Below are 22,494 nucleotides of genomic sequence, written 5' to 3'. Positions count from 1 at the left end.
GCTGGGTGTGTACTTCTGCCATTTCTAACGAATAATGCATGATTTGTACGTACCCTTAGAAGGAAGTTGTATCTGGAAGGCAAAACCGAGGGAAAAAATAATCCCCACACACCCCCCCTGTTAACCTACAGCAACCCGCCAAATTCTAAAGCTAACTAATCGATTGAGTTATGTCAATGCTGTGTGTTGTCTGATTATTTCAGCAGAGTGGTGAGTTATTATCATCTGTGAATAGATTGTAACCTGCCAGTTAGCCATTGTCCATAGATACCTGTTCACCTTGAATGTGTTGGTCTTAAAACTCGTCTAAAGTTAACGTTACTAGCATTAGCGTTATCACAACAATAAAGAGCGATACATAATGCCAGCTAGCCAGACTCATTGTTTATCGAAGTTCAGGTAAACAACTTCACATTGAAGTATTTTTTTGATATATATATATGTACATTTCTTCCACTTAGCTCCACGAAATGGCGATGTGGAGCGACGTTGAACTTCTGACCAACGAGGATACAAACACTGTCCGTATCGGCAGTGTGTCAAGGGAGGAAAATGGTAGCGGCTTGTATCAGGTGGACACACTGGTCAAGATCTCCACTGCTAATGAGGTAATCAATACTTGCATCTACAGCACACGAACTCGAGCGTGCTCTTATAGCCCTGTTTATTTAGGTTATTTAGATTAAAAATAAGATAAGATGGGCTTTATTGATCCCACACTGGGGGAATACACTTGCTACAGTAGCTCCAGATTCAACACAACAGATAAGCAAAGTACACATTAAGTACAAAATAGAATAGAAAAAACACTAGAATAAGAGTTGTGTGTACTCTATATACAAATATATATATATACAGCTTTTATTCAGATGTGATTGATATGGAGGATTGCATGGTGTACAAATACATTATTGCACAGAAAATATGTCTTCATATATCTAAATATGTATGTGAACTGTACAGTACTCATAGTGCAAGTAGTGATAAGTGTTGATAGATGCACAAACAGTGCTACATTATGTGGTTGCTGAGTTGTATATATTGCTGACAGTTGTTGGGATGAAGGATCTGTGGTAGCAATTTAGATATTAAAACTACAAGAAACTTCAGGATCCTCTATGTGCAGTCTGTCTCTCGAACTAGTGTCAGCACTGATCATGATTGGATGGAAATGCTGGTTCTTGCAGGTGCAGGCGGATCCCTGTCTCTCCTCCTCCAGTGGTTCAAACTGGAGCATTGTTGTTGCTGACAAGACGGTTATCCTGTTCGACCAAAGCTATCAGACCATCCTGCTGCTTCTTCACTTTGGTATATAACTCCATTTTATGTTCTTCCTTCTGTCTTCACGCTGTTTAGTATCAGTCGGATGTCAGTTTGTGTCCTTTAAGACGGCGTATGGTATGTGTCTTCATCCAAATCAGCTGGTCCAAGGATTTTTAAGATAACTGATGGGGACATGGCTTTCTGTTTGTTAACTTCTTGTTGTAGCTCTATAGTCCAAACAAAATCAGTTTGAAGATATTATAAAGGTTTAGACACACGGCAGATTTCACATGCCAAAGTTCATGCCTTTCCTACTGATGCAGTTTGACCTTTCACAATAATGTACGCTAATACCAAGATTTATTTTTCAGAAACTGATGTGGATGCCATTGACGTATGCCTGGAAGGTCAGTTTTTGGTGGTCTGTGAAAGAAATGGAAACCTTCATTTGATCTATGTTCCACACAAGAGGATCCTTCTTACCAGGGTATGGATGTTTTTTCTTTTAATATATATTCATAAGACCTTCTAGTGTAGGATTATTAATGTTTGATTCATTGTTGAGTGTTGTAGATGTATATCTATATATTTATTTAACTTGAGTTCCTAGAAAGTAAATATTTGCTCTATAAATAAAACGTATTATTATTATTAATAATATTAATATTAATATTACTCTGTGCCTGGCATTGAATTGTTATATTGTTACCTGTCTGATTTAACCTGTAACACTTGAGATGACAGTTAGTGGCACCAACCACGACAATCTTAATAACGTTGTGTCTTGTTTTCAAATGAGTTTCAGTTTAATATCATGGTGCGTTTCACTTATGTGCATTAACATCTTGTGTCTTTTTTCTGGGTTTGTAGCCTTTGGTAGAGAAACCATCCAGTGGAGATATGAAAACATACCGCTATCTCATCATAGAAGAGGACAAGGCATCCTTAGGTAAACTCTCTATATGAATATGAGAAGAAGGATTTATTCTGTGTGTGTGAATTTGATTTCTGAATGGTTGTTAATTAGATTTTTTATGTTGTTGTTGTTGCTGACAGGGATGTACCATGTGTTCCTTCTCATAAAGGATGGTTTCTTCCACATTACAAACCTTGCACTGGAAAAGATTGAGACAGGTATTAAAACATGATGTGGAGGAGCACACTGTAGCCCACTTTATGGAGCATACAGCTCATGTAGGCTGAGTTCTTACTGCAGTGGGTTCAATCCACCCCCCTTTCCTCCTTTCAAGTCTATCTTCACCTGTCCTATCAAAATATATCTAAAAAAAACTATGATGTGCAGTAGGCTTAGTTTTGTTGGAGTCATTTTGTTGACCAAATTAAATAATATTTCTTTTGTCATCACAGCCATTGAAAAAATGGATGTGGGAGCTTTGAAAGAGGTAAGTTAAGTCAATCTTCTTGTCATGCTGTAGCTAAATATTTTTTTTGAAGAGCAGAAATATAATCAGACTTTTCTTCAACTCAGCTCCAGACCCTCATCAAGATAGACTTCTGCTCCACCAGAGATTACCATGATGAGGGCTGCAGTACAGCAGTGATGTTCAATCTGGGCCATGAAATCCACTTAATGATTGGGGTCAGTGTCTTTGAGAGAGGTTTTATTAATTTACTAACCAACTTCAGTTATGATACATGGATCCAAGCATATTTAAAAAAACTAAATTAAATTAACTCTATTTATGGACTATTGTACTTCTAATATTTATTGCTCAATTTATTTCAGTCCCTGTTTTTCTGAATTTATTTAGCTTGCTAAGAAATGACAATGCACAAATGTACAATATTTAATTTAAATTCATGTATTGTACTTGAATGTAGATTCTTGCATTTTAAGATTTTCTGATGGAATTCTTTTTAAAACTCAGTTGTGTTTTTGTTCCTCAAAACAAAAACTTTAAATTAAGCTTTAATGTGTATTTGTGTGAACAACACATTTTTATAGGAATGGTAGTTACTCCTTATTAAAGCAGTAAAACAGCATGTATTTCTTGATGTACTTTGTCACAACATTGTGTATCTTCGCAGGGGGATAAAGAAAATGTTTTGACTCACTGGATGATGGACCCTGAGCAGGCCAAGATGTGCCTTGCTCACTCTGTCAACAATAGCTTAATTCCAGGTAAGCTCTTGCTTCTTGTACAGTATATAACTTTACATTGTTAATGCCTCTTTCGGAAGATGCTGAATATTTATTTACGTCTACATAACTTCTTTTATCAACAAGTGACAAATGTATGGGCTCTTTGGACATGGATAGGAATAAATATAGTGTGTAGTTGTAAAACAATCCTAGATTAAAATGCCTCTAAGAGTAGATTGTGGGATGGTCGTAACATATATTCTCCTTTTGTTTACTTCAAAGGTGTGAGGAAGATGGTGGTGGTGGAAAATCTCTTGTATGTTCTTGACACTGAGGTGAGTTTAGTCGTGTCGCCTGTGGCTGTTTGATATATCATTGCATGAGGTTCAATCAAACGTATTTAAGGTTTACATGGGGGTTGCTTTGTGTTTTTCTTCGGTCCCAGGATGCCTTGAGTCTTTGGGACCTACATTTTCTTGTCATGATTCACTGTTGGCCAGATCTTGCCATTCATGACTTTGAACTCACCACAGAATGCGTCTCTGCCTCCCTGGTGGCGTATGTATCAATGTTTTATGACATACTGTAGTTTACAGAGATATATGCCTCAATTAAACAATCTTTGTTAACAACATGTAACCTGTGTGTACCACAGCCAGGACAAGGGCAGCAATAAGATGATCACACTGACAAAACAAGACAACAGTCAGGTAGCAATACAACTCCTTTTGAAGAACCTATAATCAATGATTATGTCAAGTCTTATTTTGAACTCGATATGCTGGTTTTTAAAATTTTTTCAGATCAACTCGCTGCAAATACGATTTCTGCCGTCCATGACTGTTTGCTACTCTCTGGATGTTTCCTCAGTCTCCTGCCTTGTCCAGACAAAAATAAACATGGTAAACAATCGACACGTATTCAATTGTTATATGGATTTTGGATGTGCTGTTTCTAGTTGCTAATATTTCTGCACATCTAAGTCAGTTGTTTTGTCTTCTGATTTCAGGATACAATTTATTTAGTTGAGGGGATTTGTGAGAATCCAGAAAGGTAGGATATGTTTTTATATGATTACTGGGATTTTCAGCTGTGTCTTGAGGGATATGGTTAAAAAGTGGTCTTTTTTTTCCTTGTTCTTCATCAAGTAGTCGAGGAGAGCCTATATCTTCTGTTGTTGTCAGATGCTTCACAGAGGCTTTGCCTGAGAACAGGTACCTAATTTTAATTGGCTACATTTCTACATTAATTGCAGCTGTATAACCACAGTCTGTATAATTTCACTTGCTTGATTTTTCTCTATTCCCAGACTGAGCAGACTTCTTCACAAACACATGTTTGAAGAGGCTGAAAAGTTCGCCATCACATTTGAGCTGGATTTAGAGGTCTGTATTGTTAGTATTGTTACTTTAGAGCGGCAGTGTAGGTGGTGCTAATTCACTGTCCTTATTGGGGCTATACACAAATAACAATCATATTTTTCTTCAGCTTGTTTACAAGGTGAAGCTTGACTTTGTGCTGGAGCAGCTGGCCTCTGCGTCTGTGGGCGGGTATGGACAGGATGTGTGGTCTGAACTTGTGGACGAAGCAAAGACCAACCTGATGAAGATCACAGTCAGTGTCCAATGTTGTTTTTCTAGAGCATTTAGTCTAATCTCAATCTATAGTTTGAAAGATGTTGATAAAACTTCTTGAGTTAGTCACAGCAATTTAAAATGGGTTGTTATTTAAGTATTAATCACTTACTGATAGAAGTACATTTTTTGTGTTGCCTAGGATGAGCATTATGTGGTGGAGTATTGCCTCAAGGCTCCATGGCCGACCTTTGAGACAGCAGAGAAGATGCTGAACCATGCTGCCACACGATACTCCTCCTTACAAATCCAAGAGGCCTTGGCCAGGCTGGCAACATTTTGCAGCCTGCACGGCCCAGAAAACTTCAAGTAAATACTTATGTCTTAGTTGTCTCCCGTGTTGTAGAATTCATTTTCACACATTGTCGTTTTTTCCTATGTACACTAATGTGTGATTTTACTATGTTACTCTGTCATCCATAGTGGCATTGCCTGGATTGAGTTTCTGAACAGCAGTGACAATTTAGGAGACATTCTGACCCACCTGAGAGAAGGAGACATGAAGGGTGCACAGCTGCTTTGGCTGAGATATGAGGTAAAGAAACAGCTTAATGCCCTCATAAGGGCACAGACATTTGTCATATAACAGTATCTTGTGTTCTAATGCAGGAATGTACTTACACATACATTTAACACTGATCAATACCAATGATGAAACCAAAACATTTCTGTGAGAAATATGTCTCAGGATCAGTTGTGTGATGTTGTTTACTATTGTGTTTTGTAACAGGGACAGATTACAGCAGAGTTGGATGAGCGCAAGCTTGAAGCCGTGCTCAGTGCCATCCCAGAGGACCTGCCATCCCAAGACCTCTGTCCTTGGTTTAGGACAGTTTTTGTTCCCTTTGTGAGGAGAGTGCTTCCAACAGGACAAGTAGGATATGTTCTCTCAAGTCTAAAATACAGTTATCTTCAATATACAGTGCAATGTTTTGAGTTGTTAAAGGTCTGTTTTTATGTATCCGTAGAAAATCCTGGCACGATGGCTGGAGCAGAGGGCGAGGAATCTGGAGTTAACAGAGAAGGTAAAGAAAAAATCTAATCTTGACTAAAAAATGCTAAAGTCTAGTAAAACGAGGCTTTGTTATTAACCATGAGTGATGAGCATACATTAAAATAATTAGTTCTGATGGATTTTGATGACTTTGTAGGCTAGAATCACAATAATAGAAAATGGGGAAAAGCACTGGTCATCATTTGCTCATAAATACAGAACCCTTATTATATGAATCAGATTTTAAAATTATTTTTTCAAATAGTTGTATTAAACAGTAAACTATCAGCCACGATAGTTGAACCAATGATTATAAATGTAATATGTTGTTCTAGGGTGCTTGGCCACAGAACGGGTTGGACTTGGCAGTGCTTGGATTGCCCTCTTTATGGACATGGATGAAATCTGTGAGTTAGCCACATTTGTGCCTTCACAATTGTAACCTACCTGGTAGCGTAAATTGTAACTTAATTATGTGATCCAAGATTTATTTGTGTCTCTTTTTTTCCTTTTTTTTTTTTAAGGATGATAATTATGGTGCAGAAGAAGTGGAAAACCTCAAGTCCCTGGTATCCAACCTCCGTCAGCTCCTGGACCTCCACCGGAAATACAACTGCAGACTTTCACTTTCAGTCTTTGAGAAGGTTTGTCTATTATTTGTGGCATTCTCTAATGACATTTGAGCTTTAAACAAATACTCTATTTAAGTACATGAAAAATGTTTTGAAAAATAGTTTGGAGTCATGAAGGGAATCAGGTTATGCTTATTTATGCATGTAGATGTCAGCAGAGGACTGATATGATCACACTGTTTTAAAGATATAATGGTTTACATGTTATTTCATTATAGAAATGAGCAAACATACAGTACATTGTGGTGCTGTTGCTTTGAATTACATTAAATTGTAATATATTCATGCTGTTTTTTCCACCATATATGTATATGGGGACATCATGTTTATAAGTGGTGTTATTCCTGGTACATTTTCACTGGGTTTTGTGCTGTTACTTACTAATTTATCTTCTTTGTGAATTTAAAAAGGGAAGTGTACGAAGTGTCGCCTTCCTCATGCTGGACAAAGTGCCGGCTCCAGAGCTAATCGCGGCCACAGTGGAGAGCAGTATTCTGCCGTATGCTGAAGAGCACGAGATTCCTTTTGATGAGCTGCTTTTACAGTATATCAAGGTAAAACATCACCCCTGCTAAAGCCCACTGGCGGCAAATATTTAATTTTCCAAATGCCTAATGATAAGTGTGTCCCCTCTCAATCTGATCTCCCCTAGGATCTGCTAGAGCGCTGCAGTTCTCAGACCACAACCCTTTTCACAGAATGGGAAGCCAAAGCAGTGGCTGTGCTAGATTGCATGACTGATACTGATGTAAGTCCCTGTAACATCATTACTCTTACACACAGTTAACAACAATGGTTTATGGTTTATAAGCACACATATATGAGTGGAAATCAGCCACAACAGTAAACCAGGATTTGTGAAATCTCACATTATTGTATTTCTTGGCAGCTGATGGTGGATGCTGTGCTGGAGATCATGCAGAAAGCTGTAGTGCCCTGGAGTAATGTGGTAGAAAAACTGGTTCAGCAGTACCTAGAGATGGATGGACCAAAGTGCGTTTACATTGTCATCACCCTGATTCTTTTTTTGATACTGTATAAAATGTGTTAATATTAGCAGTTTCTAAATGGTTTTCCAATTGATATATTCCCCAGACAAGAGCTTTTAAAGGAAAGCTACCGTCTGATGGAGATCAGAAAACTTCTGAGGGGCTATGGGATCCGCAACTTCAACCTCTCCAACAGCACTCAAATAATGGTAATTTTTATTTGGTTAATTATGTGACATATGACCTTTGCTGTGCCTGACTATAAACGTTGGTGTCGTATGCTGTGCATCTTCCCCAGACACTGATTAGATACATCCTGAAGCAAGACTTGCCAATGTCTTTAGAAGACTCCCTGACATTAGCTGAAGCATACAAACTTCCAACCTCACAGATAAATTACTTGTATCTCATCCAGCTGATTGGCCAAGGAAAGGTATGCTCATCTCCGTGGAAATATTAAATCTATAATAATACATTTAAATTTCCTTTCTTTTTATGTATCCATTATCTATTTTATGCTGCTTTCAGAGCGAGGAATGCATGACCGTCCTGAAGAATCTGTCCTCTGCAGAGGCAGAGTGTGTCATTGAGCGTCTCACGTCCTGGGCTAGGCTGCAGCTGCAGGACAAAGACCACATATCTGATGAGGTGAGAAGAGGGAAGGTTTGTCTGAAATAAAAGGTAATTTGGTAATCAAGGCTAGATTAGAGTTTGTGCTTGCTAAGCACTAAATGTCATTTTAACATGCTCTGCTGCCTTGGTGCCACTCCCTGGGCTCCTGTGATTGCATATTTAGATCCCTACATTTATGATGCCTTAACAGCTGAAAACATCACAAACAAGACTCAAAATAGACCGTACATGAAACCTTTAATTGATAATCATCTCAAGATCTGAACATAAAAAGTAGAACAGCATTATGACAACTTTCTCTTGGCATGTCTTGAATAGCACAAGAAACACCAGATGGTCATCGCTCAGGTGATTGTGGAGGCTCTGAAATACCTGCATATAATTCAAAAGCGTAAGTACTTACTTACAAGTTACTAATTATGAAACATGAACAGAGGGTGGCATCACTTAGAAACCACAGTTTCAATTCCCTGTCAGCAAACATCCACCTTGTGGAAGTTTTTATGAGTAATTCCACGTATTCCTCTCAGTTCCAACTTTTCTCTTTATCTTCTTCAGGAAAGCGTAGTTTGCTACATCGAGTAGTAAACATTATAAAACATTAGAAACACCCAACATTTATTGTCTAAACTTAGCTTACAGACAAAGATTAGGGGAATATATGTCATAAACGTGCACCTTAATATCCGAGAGTGATACCAGGTTTTATGTCTTGCAGATGATGCTTTTAAAAGCATGGCGTGTGAAAACAACCTCATCATGTTCAAGGCGATTGCTCACCTACAGGTGAGTTTTCATTGAAGGGATGTTTTTAAATTCCAGCTGTTCTTTAATTGATTTTTTTAACCTGCATCCTTTCTTTTCTTCAGGAGGACTTTGATGTTTTCTTCACCCCCTCCAACTATGAGGATCCAAACATCAGAAAACAGATCCAGGAGCATCACATCACAGCCTATGAAAACACACATGGCCGCCGTTCGTCTAAGGGGAAGGCTACGACAACTCCAGTAGTGGCTAATGATCCCGATGGCAAGACCAAGACCATCTCCACAGAAGCTGGCTTACGTCGTCTAGGAAGACAGCTGCAGCGCACCGAACAGGAACTCTGGTCTGACCTGGCCCTGCGAGCTTTGGGAGTGGGCAAGGTGGACAAGGCCCTCAAGATCCTCAGGTTTGCATGTGTGGATGTTGTGCCGTGTGTATGAGTCCAGGGATGGGAAACTGATGGGGGGTATTGTTGTTTTCCCATCCATTAGTGATTTTTGCTTTGATTGTATTGATTGCGTACGGAAAACCTCATATGTTTTCTTTGTTCTCTTTTCTTTATGTCCTCAGTGAGCTGTATGAACACCACTATAACACCAGCACAGGGAAGGTTTTGTTCACTGCAGCCAAGACATTGTGCCAGATGCTGGAGGCAGATGTGCCCATGGTGCTTCCTGATGACATGGATTTGCCAGCAGTCATCCACGATTTGGCCTGCCAGGCAATCACTGTGTGCCACTCAGGTGAAGAACATTTGTAAACATAAGTGTTGTTAAACTACATGTTATGTTGGTGAAAATAGCTAAATATGTTTCTCAACTTTTAGACTAGACAGTTGATCTCTGTTAATTTGCTATGATCTTGCAGTAAAACATGAATACACTTTTGTTATGAAATGTGTCTTCTATCTCATCTTAAACTCAGTAAAAAATAAGTTGGTTACAAATCACACAGATATTATGTATCCCTCACAGCTCTAGAAGCTTATATTGCTCTTTTCAATATATGTGCAATAGTTTATCTCGTCTTGTTGAAGATGCTGACTATCTTCAGGACAGTTTGAGCTCTGAGCTAGCCCAGTTGCTCTATTGCTTCAAATAATTTCTAAGGTGCAAATTCCCCAAAGTGATATTAAAATAACTGTTACAGATCTGCTCCTGGACTGTCTGGAGCTTTGCAAGTGCACACGGATAGCTATGGATGTCTATCATCAGTGTCAGTTATCAGACACCTACGGCTTTATAGCCAAGGTCAGTATCTTATCTTTTTACTTAGATTCACACTTCATTTACTTTTATCATTATTATTTTGGTCTGATTTGATGTGTTATTTATCTGCAGACATCTAAATCAATTAAATGAGCATCATTTCCAACCTGGACTGCAATTACACTAAAGGGCTGTGACAAAGTTGTGAAATTAACTGAATGCATAAAATAAAATTGTGTGTTTTAAATTATGTAATGTCACAGGATTTGACCTTGGAGGCAGAAAAAGATCCATATTCTCAGTGGAGTTTTCAGGACGTATTTAACGAAGATTGCATTGTTCTGGACCCCGTGTCTGTGCTTCCAGTCCAATATGAAATTACCAACTGCTTGCTGCCTATTTCTCTTGGTAAGATGCTCAAATTTCAATGTATATTTGGGATGCAACCAGTAAGGTAGCCTACAGCTTACTGCTTCTGTCAGCTGCTATCCTCATTTATTCCCAATCTTGCAGACACCAAACTGTACCCACTGGACTGCTCCTGTCTGTCACACTGCTCATTTGAAGATGGTAAGTACTTACATTTATATAGCCTTTATTTATTAATTAATTAATTTTTTCGTCTTGACGTTGCCATTTTGAAAGCTTACCTTGTGTTTGGCCTGGCCCACATCCAGGGTCAAACTACCTGCAGCCCCTCCTGGGTCCCCTGTCCAATATGTTACAAATGCTACAGGAGTGCAGTCAGCTTGAGCTGGCACTCAGAGTGCTGGTCAACTCATACGGCAGCTGCCTGCAGCACGTCACCTCTAATGTTATGGACATAAAGCTCAGTGTACAGGTATGGTTACAACATATCAATTACTGCTATTAGTGCTACTTCTGTATATCTTTCTTGAACAATGGTGCAATTATTATAGGCTCAGCTACTTGCCATTGAGACTAAGGAAAATGTCACTATAACCTGTTAACTCTTCTTTCAGCTTTATGATCCACAAGAGCTTAAGAAGTACAGTATATGCTTGAATGATCTTCGAAAAACAACTACTTTGTCTCTGAATGCTGTTGCTGTGGCTCTCTTGAACAAGGTGAGTCTGTCGGGATTGATGTCATGAGAGGGTATTTTCAAATTTACTGTATTTTGGTATCTATTTAAATAAATGTATCTCTATTTTCTATGGGCTGCAGGTGTTCAACTGGAGGGTGGTCGATTGTGATTTGGCTATTGGACTCTGTACGCTCCTCTCCAAAGCAGAGGTCTTCAAAATACTGTGGAAGGTTATTGACAACACCTGGCAAAACTATGACAAAATCTTGGTAGGCAACATAATCACTGTTCTTCTGTAGTTTATTGTCAAACCTTAATAATTTAAATTAAAGAGAACCAAGGAAAATTATACATTCTAAGGCTGGAAACTCATGAAACCAGTTATTCTGTGGTGTATTTAACTGTTATTAGGGTTGTTGTGATACTAACATCATAACATAGAGATTAATAAGTTCTTTTGGACCATCTGTCTTCACCTGACTGACTTAATTATCTGAAATCTGAGCCCTATACACTGTGTATGCAGTACCACCTTTAGTGACCACTGAGAGATCAGCACGTGTGTATGCACATCTCTGTTTATGTTATCTTGAACAAATGTAATCAGCGACTTCCTCTTGATTATTTCAGGCAGTGGCCAGAATCGGGGCCAATCTCTGCTGCTTGTACAATGAGGCAGACGAACAAGAGAAGTTTTTTTCGGTCATCACTGATGCTGAATGGGGCATCAAGCTTGGCAAACTTGAGGTGTGTGTGTGTGTGTGTGTGTGTGTGTGTGTGTGTGTGTGTGTGTGTGTGTGTGTGTGTGTGTGTGTGTGTGTGTGTGTGTGTGTGTGTGTGTGTGTGTGTGTGTGTGTGTGTGTGTGTGTGTGTGTGTATTCACACTATACTTAATAAGTTGCTCTCTCTTGACTTGACCTTTTTTATTTAACGTGACTTGAGATTTGCCACGTCTGCCCCTGCTCTCCTCCAGATATCCATCCAGCCAGTATTTCGTCAGCGGCCTGAGATGAAGAGTAGTCTGATCCCAGATCTGGTAAAAAATAGGAAGATCACCCCAGACATTATCCTCCAGTATTGCAGGTCAGCTGCTCAAACTCTTCAATCTATTTCAGTGTGGAATAAACAATTAAATTTTGGATCCTGACTGTGATTAAGTGTCACCACAGTCTTTTCATGCGTATGCTAAAAGTCAACATTGGCTTCGATCTGCAGCACCTTTGGTCTAGACCGCGACGGTGTGATCAACCAGTACATTACCACCTTACTGCTGCTCCAAGAGGACGAGGAAGGTATACACCAGGAAGAGATGCAGCCTCTGTGTCATGAAGATGCACTGGAGCGTGTCCTACAGATTATCCCGATGTTACACAGCACCAGTGAGCTCACAGACTCTCTCTGTGCTGCCATGTTCAAGGTTTGTGCTTGTGGGATGAACTAGAAACGGGAGATCTTCTAATTAACAGGAGGGCTCAATAGTCATGTTTTTCAGCCCTTTTTTTATGAGTGAAATGATCATTTCTGATAGAATAAGTTTATATCAATTCCAGCCAGAGGCTGATCGAATGTGCTATGCTAGTATTCTTAATTAAAAATTATATTTATAGAACCAACAACCAAAAAGCTATATCTACATGCTTTTAATGGTGTAGCTTTTAAATGACAACAGCCCAATTACTTTCTTCCACTCACTGCACAAATTACTTGAATTTTGCCTTGAAAGTTTTATTTTTACTTTCTACTTGACATTCTTTTGGTGTTTCTATCACAAACTAAATTTAGGTTTGGCTATGCACCTAACTTGCAAAATACCTTTCCCATACAGCTCAGCCCTTACAACTATGAGAGGATCGAAGTAGTGCTGAAGATCATACAGGCTGCAGATGAGAATGTGACAAGCTTCTCTGTTAGTCAGGTAAAAAAAAAAAACACATTGGCACATTTAAAATTTAAATATTCCTGTCTTCAAAATGTATTATGCAGACTAGTTCCTGTGTCTTTGAATCCACAGGCAATGGGTCTCCTTCAGCACCTGAAGTCCTTCAAGCGAGTCTCTCCTGCGTCAGATGTTGAGAACACATATCTGCTGGAAAACAACCTGCTGCCCAACCCCCTGTCCAACAGCAGACTGCCTTTCCACCTACTTATGCAGACCAAACATTACTGGAAGATTATCTGTGAGTCACTCTGATATTTTTATCCTTCACTTTTATTGCTGACAAACTCAGACTTCTCTGTTTTTATTAGACGTGGTTGCCTGTTGGTATTAGATGTAATCTTTAAGGAAGGATGTACTCATTAGTGGTCAGAACATCCATTCAGATATTTTTAACCACCTGTGACTCTGACTGCACGTGACTTCCTCAAGTGGGTGATGGATGAAAGTTTAAACACACTGACCATTTCGGACGTCTTTGTGAAGCCTCAGATGGCCAAATATGTATATTTATTATAAATAATTTATTAATATTAGATAATGAGATGTGTGTATTTTTTTAGCTCCGGAGCTCAGCGAGGAGACGTTCCCTACTCTTCTTCTGATTAGCAAACTGATGAAGGTAAAGCAAACTTATCTAAAAAGTAGCTTTTACTCTTTATAATAATCACAAAAAAATAGATTTATCCATGAAGTTTGACTGTTATTCAGGTTATTTATCTTGTCTCTGTCCAGGTGAGCCTTGACAAGTTATACATGTCAGCAGCCAACCATGTGTTTGAGAAGAAGATGAAGCCTTTACTCTTAGAGCAAAGGAAAAAGGGTCAGGGTCATGGCTACAACAAGGAGACTTTCAAGGTGGCCAAGACCATGATGAAGTACATCCACTGCATCCAGAGCCCGGAGTGGGCCGCTGCCACGGCCCACAAGATCACCCAGGAGCTGCCACCAGGTCTGACCTGCAGATTGAACACTGCCACTACGCTGCCTATGTGTTTGTACCATTGCTATATACTGTCAATGGTTTGTACTGTATGTACTGAATTGTTTCCTGCTCTCTACAGGCTATGAGAAGACACAGTCACTTAGGTTCTGTTTGGCTCTTGGGGATGCCTGGCTGAAAGATCCAAACCTTGAGGTCAGTATTTGTGACTTAATTATACAGTATAAACTTACAGTATCTCACATCTTTATCTGGTTAGTTTTATCGTACACTGGTTGGTTTTAATGTACTCCCCAATAATCCTGAGCAGGAGGCAGCGCGGGCCAGAGGGGAGACCTTTCTGTCAAAGCTGAAGCTGCAGTTCCAGCGTTCAGCTACTGAGAATACTTTGATAACCAGCCAGCTGAACAGCCCAGAGCATCTGAAACTGACGGGGTTGCCAGCCAGGCTCATAGTGGCCCTGTATGAGCACAGCAGTGTGGAGCAGCACTACAGAGACACGGGAGGTCAAACATATCCTGGTGAGCACACTTTGACACAGCAGTCTGCTGTAGAAGCTGAAGTAAAGCAATGTTCCTCTATAAGACCAGCTTTAGCACTTGTGTTTTATTGTCCATTTTGCTTTGTACTGCTTCAAATGACACTGAAAAAAAGTTTCTACTAATTAACACAATACAATATCCTGATTCACAATGTATGCTAAAATAGTTTGATGTGTTGTAACTGGGATCAAGTCATTATAATAGTATTGATTCTTTGTAATTGGATCATTTGTCTCTGAGCAGACATACATGCAGTGGTTAAGGAGATAGCCACCATCAACAACGTGGATCTCTTAAAAATCCGTAACATGATGTTGGAAAAATGGATCTGCAAAACAGGCCCTGCTGTTGCCAAGGTCTGTCTCTCTGAGCTTTCCTTCAGTTTTATCACATATTCAAAGTTTCTGTTCATCTCCATATTTTAGCAAATTTGGTCCATTGTGTAGAATTTTGACAAAACATTTTTTCTTTAATAAAGGATATTGGTAATTACGAATGTGTCAGCAGCATCGAGGAGGACCCAGACTTAATGAGGTAGAGACATTACTGTTAATTTCTGTACAAGAAATAATTGCATGCAAGTAAGTTTGTAGCATCAAATGGTTACTTATACAACATGTGCCTTGTATGTTATTTTCAGTTGCTCATCCGTTATGAATGAAATTAGCAATTTACTGTACATTAGGTTGGTGGTCACTGTATTATTTGATATAAAAGTTTCTCTGTTTATATTTATTTGATGCTCTCAGGGTGGTGTACATGCTGCAATCTTGCCCCATGGATGATGCTGTCCGTCTTCTAAACCCTATCCTATCTGCCGAAACCTGGGTCAGTAATAAATTAACGCAAGTCAAAATTGGCCAATGTGTCTACAGGAAGTGGCTGATGTCTGTTTTTGGACTTCCTCCTGTAGCCACTCAGCACTTCTGGGCCTCGTCTGACCTTCTGCCATCGGACTCGAGCGCTGCTTTGTCTCGTCCGCCTCGCTGATGCAGCCACTCTGGAGACTCAGTTGCAGATCCCCACGGCAAAAATTCAGTAAGAGGCCAGGAAATCTTATTTAATACTGATGGAATCGGTCAATGTAAGGGTTGTGTATGATAATAAATGCTTCTGTATGTTGTTCCATGCAGATATTACTTGAAGTGCTACGTGTTTGTCTCTCAACTGGAGGCATTAAACATCCCTTACACGGTGCAGTCTTTCCTCAGTAGTCCCAAAGAGGGCTTGGTTAAAGGGCTGTGGAAGAACCACAGTCATGAGCCACAGGTACTCTCTAACTGAAAACATCAAAACTATACGGCTAGTTAGCTAGCTACATGACCTTACTTCACTATGTTAGAAATGGTACATACAGTACACAAACTGCATGCAGGAAAACTAAGACACCCTTTGTTCTTTCAGGCTGTGCGGTTGGTGGCAGACCTGTGCTTGGAGTATCAGGTGTACGACCCTCAGCTGTGGAACAGTCTGCTTCAGAAGCTGCTGGGATTCAACTTGGTGAGAGGACATGCACCCACTTGTTTTATTTTTTTCACACAAGTAGTCTGAATTGTGATTAGAAGAAAAAAGAACTGAGCACAGTACATGACGGTCTTTTTAGTTTTTCTCCAGTCTTTGTAAAATTGTTGGATAGACTGCTCAAAATCCTTAAATACATTAAGACAACTTGGTTGTGTGTTTTGAAATAAAACATGTTTTCCCCCTCAGATCAGCCACCTCCAGAGGGTGCTAGAGGCAATAGTGGCTGTGCCTGCTCTGTGGGAGGTAATGTCATAGTTAAATAAATGCAATTGATGTTTCATGTTACATTTTCATAAGTAAAATAAAATATAGTCCCAAAAGTGTACGTGATAATGCAGTCATGGTTACAAAATGTCGTTTCAGTTCAGTTTTATTTTTTAACGCAGGGTCAGCTGTAGAATGAAACTGTACATTATAGATATGAGAAAGTGATCAATGTGTATAAAAGTGACAGGTATGAAGAGTATTGAAGATCACTGTTATGAATATATAAACATACTATATAGATGTACTACATTATATATGTATAAGTATTGCTCATTGTGTATGTATCAGTCCTGGTACAATAGTAGCATTTTAATAGTGCATTTTATAGTCACAGCAGTCTTAAAGAGTTGAAAAACCTGGTGTTAACACAGGAAATGCCAATTGGAGAGGGGGGTCAGCTGTTGAGCCAAAAATAAAAACACCTCCAACCATCACGGCCGCAGCGTGACCAGATGAAAGTGATAATAGAGAAATGGTTGCCAAGTAAATTTCCTTTTGTTATTTTCTCCCCAGATTTCTAGTTTCTCCAGGACCTGGAGAAGTATGATACTGGCACCTTTTGTCTCAGGTACTAATTTATATATATATATAGAGATATAAATCTATATTACAGAGAGCAAGACAATATGTTAAATACTGAGAAGATGGTGATAGTGAGTAAGTAAATACACAGAGTTATTACATGTTTTCATGAAGCTTTTAAATGCTCCTGACTGTCTTATCTCTTTTCTTGGTGACAGCTTCTGTTCCTCTGAGTCCCGATCAACAGGCAACACTCTATAGGACGTTTGTTCTCCTGCTCAAGTATGCTTTACTCATCTTTAACCATTTATCACCAACTGTTCTGCATGCTAGCACAATGTAGCACTTTTATGGAGTGATATTACTAGAATACAAACATATCTTGAAAGATCTCCTCCAGTTATACACTGAGACTTATAAATAGTTACAAATAGTCTGCTTGTAACAATAATGTGTGTCTGATATGGTTGGGGGCACACCAGTGGCTGTTATGTGAACTGCAGTCAAGTGACATAAACTAGACTGAAAATAAATTACAGTGATATTTCGAATAACATTAATATCTGCAATGTTCCTCTGTTTTATTTGAATCATTGACTCCATACTACTAACTAGCTTGCCATTTACAAATCAAGCCATCATCCAATGCCAGACCCACACCGTGCGGCTGAGCCACAGCCAGCCGGTTAACCCTAGCTTAGTTTACAAGGCGGATGCCCCTGCCTTGGTACACTCTTCACTAGTTGAAAGCACGTTGTTTGCTTTGTACCTTTACATCATTTATATGGAACCTTTAAAAATTGCATCTACTCCTTCTACCTCATTTAAAAACTCCAGAATCTATAAATATGCAAATTAGTTTAGTTAGTTAGTTTCTTCAGTCCTACCAAAGTCTATTCTCAGTGTATGTGGACTGGTAGCTTCACATTTCAACATCATACTTATGTAAGTTGCAGACGGGAGCGCAGCCTAGCATTTAAGTGTCAAACTGCACATACATCATTCTGCACAGTGAATATCAAACATAAATAGTCAATTTGGTTTAATTTTAACACCTAACTCACAAAATTCTGACTGTCCTGCCACTCATCTCTCTCCCCAAGGTGCCCTTTCCTGTTGAATCTGGACCTGATAGGAATTGCCAATCGCTTTGCACAGTTCAATCTGCCAGCCTTTGCCCTGGGAACTCTCCTTCTCATACCCTGTGCCAATAAAAAGGCACAGCAGATCCAGGTGAGTCAATACAACATGTGAGAAGGAACTGTCTGGAAGATCTTCTACATCTTTTAGGGCATAATTAAAACCACATTGTCTTGACCGTCACTGTCTTTTTGCTGTTTCCAGGGCTTTCTGTCTGTCTGTAACCCAGTCGCTGTCCTTGAGCAGGTGGAGGAGCTTATGAACACTGGGGAATTGGCTGGAGTTCCCTCACAGGTTAGATGTCAATTTAGGTTAAATGTTTCCACTCTTTGCCTCCTTCACTTCACCCAGCCCTTACACTCGAACTGGAACTACATCTTGTTGTTGTAACAAAATACATACCCAATATATGGTATGTATTTTTTGGGGATGGAAACATTGAATCAGCTGCAGCATCAGTGAAGGTGTTAAACCGGAAGCTGAGATGGCTCTGATCGTATGAAGATATTAAAGTTAAGTTTGGCAGTGTTGTTATAAACATAAACAAAAGTGATCTCTAGCACATTTAAATATATTTGCATGGTTGTATCCAAAACGAAAAGAAATGGCAATAAAAGTTGCATTGTATTATATTACATGATTACAAGACATTACAATATTACCTCTGTGATTCCTCAGGTCAGGGAGACTGTATTAGCTTTCATCAATGAAAATGGACAGCACCAGAAACTGCTGAAGACCAAACACTTCAAGCATCTGGAGCAGCTCATTGTGTCCAGTGGTCAACCTAACCAGGTGAAAGACTTGGTGGACTATCTGATCAGCCAGAACTGGTAAGTTTTGGGAGTTTTTTTGGTTGGTTTGTTTGTTTGTTTGTTTGTTTGTTTTTAGCAAATTAAAAAACAACATAATACAAGGATCTATGCGTCATAACCATACACAGATACATTAACTGAAGTTGCATGTGGCTCAGTAATAATAATAATAATAATAATAATAATAATACATTTCTTTTATATAGGGCTTTAAAAGGTACTCAAAGACGATTTACATGGTGACAAAAGAAAAACAACAGAAAGAGTAAAGGCAATATCAGTATAAAAACAACTATAAACAAAATAATCAAAAGAGCATGAAACAAAAAACAAAAAGAAAACAGGTGGAGCGATGAAAAGCGGAGAAGGCGGGGTGATAGATCAGAGAAAGCAGATTTTAAATGGATTGGTTTTGAGTTTAAAGGACGCAAGTTGTGACTGTCTGAGGTGTAGGGAGAGAGTTCCAGAGGGAGTTTTTCTGCACAGTTTGTAGATGTGGTCTTTAATTACTTTTACTTTTTCAACCTTTTCAAATGTGAAATTTGAGTTCTTCATATCAGTTTCCTTTTAATCTTCTCTTCAGTCAGGATGATGCTGACTCACTTGCTCGTGAGTACATGAAACACAGAGAGCATCAAAGAGGGAAAACGCTGACAAAAGGCTCAACTTCACGGAGCAGCCTGAAGGTAAGTGAAGCTGGACCCAGTTTATTCCTGGATACAGTGGAGAATAAGACAGAGAGAAACCTTGGGTTTGATGACATAAACATACAGTATAAGTTCTGATATATATAAGATTAATTTAAGTAGATTTATTCCTCTTATTAGTTCAGATTGTGTACTTTTGTGTTTTACCATTATCACTTTGATTATCAGACTGTTATAGACTCATAATTCTACTTTTTTTTTTTTTTCAGGAGTTTCTCAACAAGCAAAATGGAGTTTCAGGATGAACTGACACTATTTCTGCAGCTGTATTTATGTATTCTTACTTGGTCTGTCTTGGACTGAGATGCAACATTTGCACTTAACATCTATCTTCCAGTTGTTCTTGTACCATTTGAGTAAATGGTTTACATTATTGATTGTGTAGAGGAATTTATGAAAAGAAACTTAGTGTAGACTCAGCAGGCTATTGATCCACTTTTATTTTATAACCTCCTGCCTTGTTTATGAATATGTGTATATTGTTATAATTGCTGGCTAACATGTTGCAGAAGAAACCATCTTATGAATGGATGGGATAACAAATAGGAATTTGCTTGTCAGTCAGATAAAATAACTTGAATGTCTAAAATATACTCAAAAAAGTACCTAGATTGCCTCTGCCTATTTAACTGTATTTTCTTTGTATTTTTATTTGTTTTGGTGCATGCACATTAATAAAAGTACATAAATCTTTTGTTGGCTTTTGTTTTGTTTAAGTTTTTGTTGTAAAAATCTTACTTTCACACTTAAAAAACTAAGTTTACGGTTCCTGCCTCACAACCTGAGTTCATATTTAGTAACCACTATTTAGATGGGTTTTTTTTTTTTTTGTCATAAGTTTCATTTGCAGTCATACAACTACCCACGCATCATTTGATCCCAGACATGCAATGAAGGCCAGAATCACATTCAGTTATTTCACCAGTCTGAACCAACTTCCCTTTTAAATTCACTTGAATTTGGAAAATGATGAATGTCATGTAGAAAGCTGTGTCAGCTGCTTGCTGCGTAAGTTATGTCTGTGTTAAAATTACACAACACATCAAAGCCCAGCCTAAAATTAAATTAGTGTTACTGTTTGATCTCATATTAGAAATACATGTCATCCACTAATGTCTGCATTGTAAGACCTGAGGTTTATTAGTATCCTAACTGCTAGAAAATCTTATCAGGTATAGTAATTCTCTGCTCATTACCTGGCATTGCAGATTCTGTATGAATGGTAATATGTTGCAATAGGTATTACTGATTCACACCACTTCCCTTTGTGTTTAGAATAAATGAAAGAACATTTATGTGCAGTGTTATTGGGACATCAGATATCAAACACCAGCAGCTGCTAAGTTTTAGTCTTTTTAAAAACACAGTTGTGTGTCATGCTGTTCACTCATTCATTTAAATTAAGTTAGTATGTGTAATGTAATGCCTTCACACATCTCTTAATATGACTTGGTATCAATGTGATAGTAAATCACATGATGTGAGAAAGCTATGAGACATTGTGTGATTATTATTATTTTTTTTTAATAATAATTATATTGTTCCTATCGATAAAAGATGACAACATAATGTTTGAGAGTTAAAAAGAATATAGTCACAGCTTTATAATAGGATATGTTTCACAAAAGACATATTAACAAAAGTGCCGTCATATAGATGAAATGTATAAAAATAACACAACTAACAACTTAAGGCAATATTTTATATATGTAGTAGCATTTCTGTATAAGAAAAGTAATATCTTGCTGTAGCACTTACTTAACACAAACACAGCTTTGGCATGTTAGTTCATTAGTTAGTCCATCTCAGTGATTTCCTTGACTGTGGCTTTGTGATCACAGCTGGCTGAGCGACTGGGAGCCTGTTTCCTGAGGTTTCTTCTCCGTACTTTCATCAGTCTTTGTTTGGGGCAGATGAAGAACTTTCCTGCAGATGTTCTTGATTGTAGAGCTGGAGAAGTAGTAGACCACAGGATCCAATGCGCTGTTGAGATAGGTCAGGCTAAGGGTGATGTAAAATGCGGTGGTCAAGTTCTCCAGGGCAGGGCACACTTGGGATGTGGGGAGGGTTTTGGCTAGTTGATTGGTCTTGATCCAGATCACCAGGTGCATGATGTTGCTCGGGAGGAAGCAAATGAAGAAGAGCACTGCCACTACAATGATGTGGCACAGAGCCTTCTTAATCTTTGCATGTTGGGCCAACTGTCTCCCTCTCAGGTGGCGAATAATGCTGATTGTGCAGTAGAGAATCACAAGCAGAGGTATAATGAAGGCAAAGGTAAACTCAAACTTATGCCAGATCTGATTATGTTGGGGTTCAGTCTCAATCATGAAGCTCTCGCATGAGGTTGTGTTGATATGTTGCAAAGTGAAGACATGAGCTGTCATTGAGATGGTGAGCAGCCACAGTACAAGAGCCCCACACATGGCTTTGGAGACACTCAAAGAGTTGATGGGATGATGGGGATGCACCACACGCATGTACCTGTCCACAGCTATAGCCATCAAGAAGCAGGTACTTCCACTGCGGTTCAACGCAAACATGAAGAGGCAGATGTTGCAGAGAGTGCCTCCAGACATCCATTCAATCTTAGAGCTGTAGTAGCTAGCACGGAAAGGCAAAGCCACACTGAGGACAAAATCAGCCATTGCCAGGTTGAAGAGTAACACCGTGCTGCTCTTCCAGGGCCTCAGGTGGAAGCAGAAGATCCAGAGAGCAAAACCATTTCCAAGGATTCCCAAAAAAAACTCTGTGAACAGCAGTGGAGGGAGCACCCTGATCAGCAGAGTCCCATTAAAATGACATTGCATGTTGAGTTACGTTCTGTC

The 22,494-nt window shown here is 38.9% G+C and overlaps 2 protein-coding genes across 3 annotated transcripts; one reads left to right on the top strand and one right to left on the bottom strand.

The window, feature by feature from the left end:
- The first annotated feature begins 98 nt into the window (after positions 1 to 98).
- On the top strand, positions 99 to 20,360 carry kntc1 (kinetochore associated 1). 2 transcript variants are annotated; one of them, XM_051421796.1, is made up of 62 exons: positions 99 to 210; positions 462 to 608; positions 1,188 to 1,308; positions 1,635 to 1,750; positions 2,134 to 2,212; positions 2,320 to 2,397; positions 2,632 to 2,666; positions 2,753 to 2,863; positions 3,313 to 3,406; positions 3,650 to 3,702; positions 3,813 to 3,925; positions 4,023 to 4,077; positions 4,171 to 4,269; positions 4,377 to 4,420; positions 4,519 to 4,581; positions 4,677 to 4,752; positions 4,856 to 4,981; positions 5,144 to 5,310; positions 5,425 to 5,536; positions 5,732 to 5,875; positions 5,970 to 6,026; positions 6,331 to 6,402; positions 6,520 to 6,639; positions 7,038 to 7,181; positions 7,280 to 7,375; positions 7,517 to 7,620; positions 7,723 to 7,825; positions 7,915 to 8,049; positions 8,145 to 8,264; positions 8,568 to 8,640; positions 8,968 to 9,035; positions 9,119 to 9,420; positions 9,585 to 9,757; positions 10,164 to 10,264; positions 10,486 to 10,630; positions 10,736 to 10,792; positions 10,900 to 11,063; positions 11,206 to 11,310; positions 11,411 to 11,539; positions 11,901 to 12,017; positions 12,244 to 12,353; positions 12,486 to 12,687; positions 13,096 to 13,185; positions 13,282 to 13,447; positions 13,770 to 13,828; positions 13,942 to 14,158; positions 14,271 to 14,344; positions 14,460 to 14,670; positions 14,935 to 15,047; positions 15,170 to 15,225; positions 15,441 to 15,519; positions 15,605 to 15,729; positions 15,825 to 15,960; positions 16,096 to 16,191; positions 16,402 to 16,458; positions 16,996 to 17,050; positions 17,223 to 17,286; positions 18,108 to 18,237; positions 18,349 to 18,438; positions 18,823 to 18,977; positions 19,543 to 19,645; positions 19,876 to 20,360. In XM_051421796.1, exons 2-62 carry the CDS (start codon positions 471 to 473, stop codon positions 19,909 to 19,911), a joined length of 6,633 nt encoding a protein of 2,210 aa, XP_051277756.1. In that variant the 5' UTR covers positions 99 to 210; positions 462 to 470; the 3' UTR covers positions 19,912 to 20,360. The 2 variants fall into 2 exon arrangements, with proteins under 2 accessions (XP_051277756.1, XP_051277755.1); XM_051421795.1 differs by having other exon boundaries at positions 4,516 to 4,581.
- Positions 20,361 to 21,354: 994 nt separating this feature from the next.
- LOC127375682 (hydroxycarboxylic acid receptor 3-like) lies at positions 21,355 to 22,494 on the bottom strand. The gene has a single exon (XM_051421802.1). The coding sequence runs from the start codon at positions 22,474 to 22,476 to the stop codon at positions 21,502 to 21,504; it is 975 nt and encodes a 324-aa protein (XP_051277762.1). The 5' UTR covers positions 22,477 to 22,494; the 3' UTR covers positions 21,355 to 21,501.

This window comes from Dicentrarchus labrax, unplaced genomic scaffold, assembly GCF_905237075.1.
Source record: "Dicentrarchus labrax unplaced genomic scaffold, dlabrax2021, whole genome shotgun sequence".
Classification (NCBI taxonomy): domain Eukaryota; kingdom Metazoa; phylum Chordata; class Actinopteri; family Moronidae; genus Dicentrarchus; species Dicentrarchus labrax.
The sequence above is the reverse complement of the archived record's forward strand: the minus strand, read 5'-3'. Positions and strand labels throughout refer to the sequence as shown.

Bases quoted from the DNA above. Each gene is read 5' to 3' on its own strand.
- kntc1 (XM_051421795.1), top strand. From the start codon at position 471: ATGGCGATGTGGAGCGACGTTGAACTTCTGACCAACGAGGATACAAAC. The intron at 4,753-4,855 runs GTCTGTATTGTT...ATTTTTCTTCAG, and splicing joins CATTTGAGCTGGATTTAGAG to CTTGTTTACAAGGTGAAGCT. The intron at 14,345-14,459 runs GTCAGTATTTGT...AATCCTGAGCAG, and splicing joins TGAAAGATCCAAACCTTGAG to GAGGCAGCGCGGGCCAGAGG.
- LOC127375682 (XM_051421802.1), bottom strand. From the start codon at position 22,476: ATGCAATGTCATTTTAATGGGACTCTGCTGATCAGGGTGCTCCCTCCA.